The 11930-nt window shown below is 37.8% G+C and overlaps 1 protein-coding gene across 1 annotated transcript; it reads right to left on the minus strand.

Annotated features, from left to right (window-relative positions):
* Positions 1-8420: 8420 nt before the first annotated feature.
* Positions 8421-10865, minus strand: LOC140225906 (heat shock protein 70 B2-like). Its single transcript, XM_072305915.1, is given in 7 exon segments — positions 8421-8783; positions 8785-9150; positions 9152-9292; positions 9294-9469; positions 9472-9595; positions 9597-10100; positions 10103-10865. Coding segments are annotated over 7 exon segments (1575 nt in total). The 5' UTR covers positions 10169-10865; the 3' UTR covers positions 8421-8585.
* Positions 10866-11930: the final 1065 nt, after the last annotated feature.

The raw sequence follows: 11930 nt of genomic DNA on the forward strand, positions 1-11930 counted from the left end.
GAATAACGAATAGTTTGTTCGCAGTGGTTGTTCAGATATACATAGATTTAAGTTTTTTGTAAGTGAGCTTTTTCAATCAACTGGTTCTAATGCAAGCTGTAAATGCTAATTTCTCACATCAAGGTTCTGCTTCTAAGGAGGGGTATCAATAAGAGCCTTTTTTGGGTCCACTCTAGCTAAATTCCCTTAGCTCAATGATTTTTTGCTCATTGAAGGTGTGTATGTTGCCAGCAAATAGTCAAATTAGGCATTTTATTGAACGCTTAAAGTCAAATTTTGAAAGTTCAGGAAGTTTATACGTTAGGAATATGTTTTTACCAAGAACTTTCGAATTTTCAATATTTTGGAAGTAAGAATTCATCAAATTATGATCTATCACAGTATTTTCTTTTTCAAAATGCTCATACATATATACCGCACCGTATACATTATAATACAAATATAAACATTTTAACCTTCAAAACTGTAAAAAACTCTGATTTTTAAAAAAAATGCCGTATCTTTTGAAATGAATGTTCATTTCTGAGCCAGAAATTATTAAAGCGATCATGGAATGATGCAAATTTTTTAAAATATTCCTATTAATGAAGACAGTTAATTATTGTGTCCAAAATTAGCTGAAGATTTAGAATTTTAATCTGAATGAGAATGTTTAAAACTTTGCTTAGGAATTCGACAAAATGCCTGAGTTGATTGTTTGTCTGCAATTTATATTCTACGGAGTGCATCATAATGTGGCCATTTGTGGTCTCATTCCGGTCTCATATTGACCTGTACATGAGTCTGAAGTCTAATTTTGGCAAAAAGTGCTTATTTTTTGGCATTCAGCTGCAAACTCTCATTTTCCGCCAAAATCGGCCTTCATACCGATGTTTAGGTCAGTATTAAACCTATAAATAGACCGAAAATAACCAAATTTTGATCCCTTTCATAGAATATAACCTTCAATCAGATAAAAAAATCGTTAAGTTCAGGAAATTCAGGGTGGGCCCATATTGATACCCATCTTTCCAGAAAGAAACGTATCTTTCAAGGCTTTTATAGATCGTATTTGATACATCAAACGGGTGAGATTGTATCGATATCGATCGGTTCGAAACATAAACATAGCTTCAAAAGTCAATTGAGTAATCTGACAGAACGGGTTTTTTTTTGATAGATTTTTGATTCGTTATGAGTAGTAATTGGCTAATTTTAAATGGCTGAATTAAAGTTGCTACGAATTTTCTCATTTTCAGCTTTTCTAACAAATGTCTAAAAATTTTGGTTTGAGGTTATGTTCTATTGTTTTGAACCAAACGATACATCAAACCACTATCGAATACGATCCATTCTTACCCTTCCTGGCAGTCCATTTGTATAATGAATTAATTTCAACTCAAGAAACAGTATTCTTTGTTTCGAACAGTCCTCAAGAAAAAAATCGTTTGAATGAAAGCTTCAAAGTTCTCTCTATTACAGAATAATCGATAATTTTTTTATTTTTTTAGAAATGGGGCATAACAATCAGAGACCTCAACCAACCCATGTTGATTCATAAGAGTAAAGCGAGGGAGTTGAGAGCTGGAATGGCTTCATTCATATACCTAATTCCTGAGCTGTGCTCTATGACAGGATTGGATGATGGAATGCGGTCGAATTTCCGTTTAATGAAGACTGTGGCACAACACACAGGTCTTTGTCCGCAAGAAAGAGTGAATAAACTCATGGCGTTTAACCATCGCTTGAGGGTACCTGAAGTAAGTTGCTCTCATATATTTGTTCTTCAGGGTGCTTTTTATCTGAAGCCAGAAATATCTCAGGTGGTTTTTCCATTAATAGGCTTCCTGTCAGTGTGTTAATGCGTATTTTTCCGGATTGCAAAAAAAAAACAAGTTAAAAATGATGTAAGCTGAAAGTTGTCATCTGAATCACTAAATTCAAAAAGGGCACATGTCCAGAAAACCAAATTGTTCAGGAGACACAAAAAACTGTTTATTTTGTGGTAGATATTTTTTTAAACATAACGACTTTCCAAAAAATATCTACCACGAAATAAACAGTTTTTTGTGTCTCCTGAACAATTTGGTTTTCTGGACATGTGCCCTTTTTGAATTTAGTGATTCATCTTGTATGATCAGAAACTGCCACCAGTACTTTTGCCTAATTGCGCCAGGAATAAACTCGCCAGACAATTGAAAAGCAGTCACTATGTATGATTTACTTGTCAGGAAACAAATTAACTTAATAATTTTACAATAAGCCGAAGGAGTAGACCAGACCATTGAGTGATCCAATTTATTCTGAAGATCTTAGTTGCTGCAAAGGTTTCACTTACTAGTTGAATGGCATGAATTAAATTTTGTACATCAGAGGTATTATCTATTTCTGATGATTTTACTACTACAGGAACAACCAGATTCAGTTAAAATGAAGGAAATTGGCTTTCTTACGGTGAAAAATGTAATCCTTACTTTAACTTTTGTTCAAGGTAGCACCGATAGAAATAAACCCGTGTTAATTTTAGCGCAGACTTTGGAAAGGTCATATGAATTTTCTTGGATCTTTAATTAATCAGTCAAGTTCTTTGCAACAACTGCCGGCAACAAAATTCCTGAATTTAAGGAAAAACACCTTTGAATTGGTCACTCTCAAAGAAACCTAAGCAGCAGAAATGAGAATTCAAGAAAAATGAGCAAAAACTGTTTTTCATCATCTCCCTCTAAATCTTAGAGGTCAGGAAAATGATTGTGTGAGAAGATTAATTCATTATTAGATTTTGGTTGTTTAAGAAATTTTCCTACAATTTGAGTGGAAATAGAAAAAAAAAAAAAAAAAAAACTATTTCGCTCCAAAGTATTTTTGAGAATGAACGAAATTGCATGTATAATAAGATACATATTATATTTTCCTCAATTCAAGTCAAATTTTTAGTTTTTCAAGCCGTAGTGTGCTCAAAAACTTTCATTTACTTTTCTCTACCTAAAACACGATTTTAACTTACTCAAAGATAGTTACACTGCTGACGATCACAAGTGCAAAAACGTTATTAGAAGCTCTAAAACTAATACATGTTTGGTCGGAAAGAACTAATGTATTCCCCTTCATTCTTAAAAATTCAAGATAACTTGCGATCATACGATGGATTCAAATTGGATCCAATCAAGATAAACAATTACTGTTCAATGCTTTGGTGTTTGAGCTTTTTTGTGAGTGACTAGGCTTGTCAGATGTTTTTCAGGCCTTAAAAATACGTTTTTCTGCTGGTAGATGCATCTATGTCCAAGCAGTACAGACAACCAAAAACTCGATTTTCGATTTTTTTTTTTGTGTGTTTAAGTCTTTCTGAGGATGACTGATTCAACTGCTGACAGCTAAATTCCTTAATTTTAGGAAAAATTGTTTAAAACGTCTGCAAGCTTGTATTTGCAAGAATCTCAAACATTTTCTTTTAATTGTTTAGCTGATTAAGCTTCTTAAAGATTATTTACTGTCTTTGTGTTCTCCAACACTGCTATGCTGAAGAAGAACGCCTTATCAGCCTTCAGTAGTTGCTAGTCTTCTAATTTTTAAGTTTTTATAACAAAAAATGAAGATAAATTTTGTTTTAAAATGGCATGAGTATTACTTTTTACTGTTAAAAAAATTCACAGAAAGTTACAAAGTTTTATTCTGCTTGGTTTTCTGTTCAATAACATTAGTGTCTAGAGAAATTAGGCGATACGAAATGCAGTTAAGCTAATTCCGATCAAATCCTTGCATTTATTTTTGGAAGTGTCAGATCATAATGACCCGATAATACATACGTAACAAAAATTACTCATGATGCATTAGTCTTACTTTTTCTGTTATCATGTTGAATCCAAGAATATAGATAGTTTCGCAACAAATTCGCGATTTTCATGCTTTCAAGAGCTGGCTTTCCCATGTTCTCACAGTGATAGTGTGATCGGAAAGTTTCTGCACTTCTGCATGAATCTGGTGATTAATTATTGACATAATTTGATTACAGATAGCGCAGGATTTGACTCCATGGAACATGGAACTTGCTCAGGATCTGATGAGATTTGAAGGTAGAATCCAGAATCCAATGACAATCCTGCTAGGCAAAAAAGATGAGAAAAGCATTAACTTTAAAGTCGATTCTCGAGCAGATTGGACAAGTCAACTCCGCCAGAATCCTGTTTTTGATCCTAAACATCTTACTCATTGGACTGTGATAGTTATCAAAAAAGCGCACGGAACGCCCGTGATTTTGTCGCCAATATCAGGAGAGCATCCAGAGGAATGGGGGTGACCTTTTCCGAGCCTAATTAGTAAGTTTCAACTTGATTCAGGATTGCTTTGCTTGTCTCCTATCAGCTTTTTATTTATTGTAACTATCCACGGAAAAGGAGGCTTTCAAGGATGACTGAAGGCAAAATTTTCAGGAAGTTGATCTTTGTCTGTGTGTGTAATATAGTTTTTGACCGATGATGGATGACCCTGTATAGTGTCTAAAGGAAGAAGCTCTGCGCAGTTCAGTGCATCTACAAGTCATCAAAAGAGTAAAGTTACATTTTAATTAATGAGCTCGGAGGACAAGGCGCATAAGTGCAGTTTTTGCTATTTCGACAAATAAATGTCTCAAGCTTTGAAATCGCATGGATCCTTATGCTGGAAAGAAAGTTCAAAGTAACTTTTTGGTGCTTAAACATTGGAATTTGAGAGCGAATTCTTCACAGAATATTCATTAAGACTAGTTTTACTTGAAATCATTAATACCTCAATTTTTCAAAAAACTGCAACAAGGCGCCTTGTCCTCCAGCTCTTTTAATTTAGAAATTTTGGCCGTGAATGTACAAGGCGATCTAGACCACCCGTACCAGGCTGTCTTCTTGGTTATTTCAGGTTGGACGAGATTGTGGACTGGAGGAATGAATGGGGATTCAACCCCAAGGAATTCGAATTCCATTGTCTGGAGGCCATCCTGACTTCCTTTAGGGGATTAAAAAGGGTCCTGCTTTTTAAGGTTCAAGTTCCTGATAAATTTTGAAAATATCCTGTCAAAATCAGAAAGTGCTGACAATTTTAATCTTATTCAACACCAAAAGGTCCACAATCGCTCTATCTCTGTCAGATGTATCGACCACCAAAGACGGGACACAGTGCTCCCCTCAAAGAAGTCGGCAGGTCGAAGTAGAGTCTCGGAAAATAAATGTGATGATTCTCAGGTGATCATCTTCAAATAGTCCAAATTTGATGGACTTGATGCCCCTGTAAGCTTTGCTGACAGGACACAAAGAGACTCTTAGTGTTTAATTTCAAAAATGTAAAGGCCCCCTCTTGTACCGCATCAATTGGGCCTCAGATAGATCAGATGTGGATATCTTTGGGCCAATTCTCCAGGGAATATTTTTTTTTTTTTTTTCATGCCTCCGTGTCAATTCAGCTACCTGCAAGGTTGCCTCAATTAGGGAATATGGGGAAATGTTGGCAAATTCTAAAGATTCAGGGAAAACCTGGAAATGTCAGAGAAAAAGAGGAACGTGTCTGGGAAAAATTGTTAAGTCACCCTTATACGCCCCTATAGAATAGGTTTGACGTTTTGAACAACAGATTTTGTGTAAAATTTGTTTCAAATTACGTCTTCTTAACCATCTGTCATATCTTTAATTGTCAGTGAATTTGATCAAAATGTGACAAGGAAGTGTCAGAGAATTTCATTTTCTAAATTCTGTGGCAACCTTGCCCCTGCTATTTTATGGAGAGAGCTCTGTCCTTTCTCTAAAGGAGTGTGTATTTTGAAAAGGGATGGGCTAATTTTATATGGTTTGGTCCCGATTTAGGTTAGAATATTCCGCACTTTCTTATTTTGGTAGGAAAATTTTAACATTTAACCACGAACCTCGACTTTTAGAATGAAGATCCCCCTTTTGCTGGCAAAAGAAAGCTGGGGGCTTGGGACGATGAATTTCAGATTCCTTGGGATCGATTCCCTATTCGATCCCTTGGTCCTTGACCTCGTACGACGCAAAAATAACTGAGGGAGAGGATTGGTGGGGATGTTCTGGATCATCCTGTATAAACTAAGTAAAAACTTCATATCTCTATCTAAAAAATAACATTTCCTTTGTAATATTTTTTGAACTGCCAATATGGAACTATTGTTGTTTTTCTCTATTGATATCATCGCATTCCTCTAATTAATGAAAAATAATTATTTTTACAGTCAGGAAATTGAAAGAGACAATATCGCTGGATTCTTACAAGGAATCAAGGATGCTTTAGAGACAAACTCGTGTGAAATGTTGCTGATATTCCTGCCCACTGATAGGCTGGATAGATATGCAGCCATTAAGCAGGTGTGCTGTCTTGATAAACCAGGTAGGAAACTGTTTCTTCTGAAGGTGCTCTTTGCGTGTCCGTTGGTGAGTGTAATCGCTCAGGAAAACGACTGTTGTAACAAAATTTCATTGGTCCCTTGATTTTAAGAAGGCTCAAGAAATAAGAACATGAGAAAAACAGTATAGTTTCAACACAAAGGTTTGAAGAGCGCCCCCCCCCCCCCCCCCCCCACATAGAGGTCTCCTCTTGCAGAGGATAAATTGATTTCAGAAATGATCAGAGAGAGAATGCATATCTTCATCGCAAGGTTGGCTAATTTTAGAGGGGTAGAGATAGCATTATGGGTCACTTACACCATTTTGAAATTTTTAATTTTGAATAGTTAATTCTAAAATCTATAAAAAATCTCTTTTGAATAAAATTTCATGGAAGAAAAGTCTTATTTTGACCCATGTAACGCGCCTTCGCAGTTGGGCAGTTTAACTACAAATCACCCTTTATTTTAACTCTGAAGAATCAACATGAAGCATTTTTTCTCTTTTTTGTGGGAAAAGACAAAATCTCTCCTGAAGTCCTGAAAACAGATGAAATGAACCATAGTAAAGCCGGCTAGTCCTTGGATCATTTAGTAATCACCTTTGATAGGAAAGCATGGTAGAATCTGTTGATATGTACCATTCAGACCGTACAAACCTTCAGGAGTTGCCAAATATCCTTTGATAAAGTATAAATTTACTGGGAAAGTTGTGAATATTTATTTTCCAATTTTTAAGGACAATATTGTACGCTTTTTAATCTAAAATGTCTGAAAATTTCCAAGAAAAATCTGTACAACTTTCTTTCAGAAAAAACATTATTTGAGGGAAATTTTGCAACTCTCGAATGTTCATACGATGTTTTTCCTTAGCACGGCAGCATTGTACTGATAGTGCTGTTGCTTGCGATAATTGACCTTTTTTTACTTAATTGATGAGGAAGCTGCGGCTTTCCCCCTTTTTCTAATTTGTATCGTAAGTCCACACTGCTCTTGTCATCACCTGTCTTTTTTGATTGAGTCCGTAAAATTATCGGAGTAATGCATGAGTCTAATTCAATGTTGATTGTTATGAAATTGTGAGATTATTTTTCCGTATTAGGTTTTATGGTAGTCTGTATTCAGAAGAATCGAAAAGTTTGACTGAAATAAAAATAGAAGGATTTGAAATATTTCTTCATATATGTAGAAATGACATTTAATATTAAATGCAGCAAATCGCTTCTTCTTATCGACCTGTACTTGCATTAGTTACTGTGGTTTTATCATCGCTCTATTCTCCCCCCCCCCCCCCCCCCCCCCCCCCCCCCACCCCTAAAGTGTGGCTCTATAATTATTTTCCTCTATTTTAAGGATTTTCACCAATATTTTTGTATGTGCAATTTCCATATGACGGAAGGAATATTGATTCTAGAATAACACTAATATTAAGGTATAAAATAACATTTAAAAATTTATTAATAAATTAAACCAGTGATACAGTAACAAGAAATTATCAAAGTAAAAATATTATTTGTCTACATATTTACGTATGTATACATATGTACTGTTATTTTGCATTGTATTTGCTAGGAACTGTCAAAAAATTTTGGCACCAAATCGAGTGTGAGCTCTAAATCAATGGATGCATTTTTCAATTTTTTGCCCTTAAGATCATATAATTATACCGAATAATGAGATCTTTGTGTAGACATTCATGATGATTTTAAGAAATTCAGTCCACTTCTTCAATTGTGGGTCATCCACTTGTGTTTTGGTGGTACCCTCCGTAGCCTGGCGTTCTACTTTGTCCCGGCATTCCGTAGCTTGGCATTCCACTTGTCCTGGCATTCCGTAGCTTGGCTTTCCACCTTGTCCCGGCATTCCGTAGCCTTGGCATTCACCTTGTCCTGGCATTTCCGTAGCTTGGCATTTCCACCTGGTCTGGCATTCCATGACCTGGCATACCGCCTTGTCCTGGCATCCTTGACTATTCTGACTACTCTGGTGCATTTTGCTCATGATGGGAGTGCATTTCATTCTGTAATTCTTGCAATTTGTAATTGAATTCCTCCACATCCGCCAGCGTGTTGTTGTCCAGCCATTGCAGAGCTGCTTGGCAGTCTTCCAGGATTGATTGTTTATCAGCCGCACTAAGCTATTCGCCTGCCTCCTCAGCCGCTGTTTAACGTTGAAGATATAGCTTTCAAGCTGGTTGCGTGCGGCCACCCTGGCGCGTTGTTTATCATCTTCCTCCTTGTACTGCTCAGCCTCGTTGACCATTCCGGTCAATCTCTTCTCTTGACAATCTACCCTTGTCGTTTTTAATAACGATGTTTCGTTCCCTTCCTGTACTGTTCTCCTTGGCGGACACATTTAAGATTCCGTGTGCATCCAGATCAAATGTAACGTCAATTTTGGGTACCCCACGTGGCGCTGGTGGGATTCCTGTCAAGTCGACTCGATCCGAGCAGATTGTTGTCTTTAGTCATGGCGCGTTCTCCTTCGTAGACCTGTATTGTCACCGCTGGTTGGTTGTCAGCGTAGGTTGTAAATGTTTGTGATTGCTTGCATGGAATCCTGGCGTTTCGCTCGACGATCTTCGTCATAACTCCACCTGCTGTTTCAATTCCAAGAGAGAGAGGCGCCACATCAACAAGTAGAACATCCTGGATTGCTGAACTGGTATCACCACTGAGATTAGCCGCTTGAACTGCTGCTCCGTAGGCCACAGCTTCATCGGGGTTTATCGCGAAGTTCAGAGTTTTGCCACCGAAGAAATTCTGGAGAAGAGATTGCACTTCTTGGGAAATCCTCGTGGAGCCTCCAACCCAACACGACATCATGGATGGAGCCTTTGTCCATGTTGGCATCGTTAAGGGCTTTTTCGACAGGGTGCAGAGTCGAGCGGAATAAGTCTGCACATAATTCTTCAAATCGGGCTCTCGAGACTTTGGTGTAGTAGTCGATGCCCGTCCATCAGAGCATCGATTTCAATACTGGCTTCGGTGCTTGATGATAATGTCCTCTTGGCGCGCTCCGCTGCTGTACGGAGTCTTCGGAGAGCACGAGGATTAGTTCGGAGATCTTTTCGATATTTACGCTTGAATTCCTCCACGAAGTGGTTGACAAGCCGGTTATCGAAGTCTCACCGCCGAGGTGTGTGTCGCCAGCAGTCGATCGCACTTCAAACAGTGAGCCCTCGTCAATTGTAAGGATGGAGACGTCGAATGTGCCACCACCGAGATCGAAAATGAGAACATTGCGTTCCCCCTTTGAGGTTTTTGTCCAAGCCATACGCAAGGGCTGCAGCTGTGGGCTCATTGATGATGCGGAGAACGTTGAGTCCTGCGATAGCTCCTGCATCTTTGGTAGCTTGTCGCTGAGAGTCGTTGAAATATGCTGGAACTGTGATGACTGCATCTCGAACTTTTCCACCCAAGTATGCCTCAGCCGTCTCCTTCATCTTGGTCAGCACCATAGAACTAATTTCTTCCGGAGCGAATCGTTTGGTTTCACCTTTGAATTCAACCTGAATTTTCGGCTTACTGCAATCGTTGACAACAGTGAACGGCCAATGTTTCATGTCAGCTTGAATTTTCGGATCATCGAATTTCCGTCCAATGAGGCGTTTGGCGTCGAAAACAGTATTCTTCGGGTTCATCGCAACTTGATTTTTAGCCGCATCACCGATCAGCCGTTCCGTGTCTGTGAATGCCACATAGCTGGGTGTCGTTCGATTGCCCTGATCATTGGCAATGATCTCCACTTTTCCTTGCTGCCCACACACCGAACGCACGAGTAGGTGGTTCCCAAGTCGATTCCAATTGCCCGAGTTTTTCCAGGCATATTTAAAACTTCTAAACTTACTTTTCACTGCACACAAAATCTCAGAAGAAAATAACTCTCGCGAATATTAACACGTAGAGCTGTTGTCAAGTCCGAACAGTATCGCACTGTGTAAACTGTAGCGCACTTTTGAAAAGACCGCTTTGAATCAGATCGCTTTGGATTAGAGCACTTGGTCGCTTTCTAATTCAATACTGGCCCTGTAGAGGCAGCACCCGCCTTTATATACCCGCGGCAGCTGAGCGGTCTGTACGGCGGGTTGCCGCGGAAACTTCGCGAAGGCTCTCGACGCTCGATACCTCGTTCCAGAACGTACGAGAGAGATCGATTTTTTCCTATGCGTTGAGTTGGGCCGGTTGGGCTGCGGCCGCTGCCCGTCCGTAGTGCCGAGAACGTTCGGGAATGTTCGAGAAACTTCGGCCGCGTCCCCTTCTCCCCTCTACCCCGTCCCCCCTCTTTCGCTCGTCCGTTTCGTTCAAGATTACGCGGGAACCGTGGAGCGGGAGGTCGAACGCGGGAGTTCAGCGCACGACCGCGAATTTTTAATTTCTGTTTCTCTATTTTAAAGTTTTCTGTATTTTCATGTCTTTCAATTATTTTAATTCTATTTTATTGTATTTTTATCTATTTGTTTATTTTTTTTATTATTATTTGTATTATTTTTCAAAGAAATAAATTTGGGTATCTTTTTTTTCTTTCTGACAGAATTTAGAGCAACTTGACTGATTCTTACATTAATTAATGTGCAATGGAAAATTAAGCATGCAATGACTCATTTAACACAAATTCTACAAAAAGTATCAAAAAAATGTAAGAAAACTTGTAAATTGTAAGAGTTCTTAAATTTTAAGTAAAGAAGCTCTTAAAATATTCATTTTAGGAAACCCCTTTAAGGAATTCTTTTGAATAAAAAAATTGTGTCATTTTAATTAAAGAAAACCTAAAATTTTCGAAAAAATCAACAAACTATATCCTCAATTTTTATGGGCTGCAACTTTTCCTTTTATACTTTTCTGTTCACACACTTTTTTTTTCTCATTTTTGCCGCAGGAAGTTTATGTATGAAAAAAAAAAAAGTAACTTAAAAATTTATTTAAAATTTTTCTTCGATTTTTGTAAAAAAAAACCCAAAAAGGGTTTCCTGATACGAATATTTACAAGAGTTGTTTTTACGTAATTTTCAAGTGGTTTTGAAGTAAATTTTAAGTTCTCTTAAAATTTACGAGATTTTTACAACTTTTCTCAACAGCCTTTGCTATAGGGAAAACAAAACACTTAATTTGGGAAAGGCTGCTACTAAATACAAAAGATCAGACACCAAAAAACGGAGATGTTTCAAGTTAATTACACCGTATTTTCAACCGAAAAAAAAAAAAAAACAATACAAAAATAGTGCTTTTAGCACCACAAAGATACACAGAGGCATTGCTTCGATTTTGAGGAAGCTATGATTTATGCCTTCAGAAAGTGATATTTTCTGTGTCTTCTCAAAGTGATCAACATCCTGAAGTAGAGGGACATAAGTTGTAATCACAGCACCGATGTTAATGGTCTCTGTGTGGCTCTCAGTCTTGTCACCAAGTTGGTCGCTATCAGAGGGCAGCTGGTGATGAAATTTCCAGCTTTACAGATAATCTCTTGTCTCAACTTGCTTTGGTTTTGCTGCTAATGTCACAGGTCTGTTAATTCGTTATCAGTCGCTCGTTCACTGGTTCTTGCAATAGTCCATTGACTCGAGTTTTTGCCTTCTTTTTTTCTCGAG

This window comes from Bemisia tabaci, unplaced genomic scaffold (assembly GCF_918797505.1).
Source record: "Bemisia tabaci unplaced genomic scaffold, PGI_BMITA_v3".
NCBI lineage: Eukaryota > Metazoa > Arthropoda > Insecta > Hemiptera > Aleyrodidae > Bemisia > Bemisia tabaci.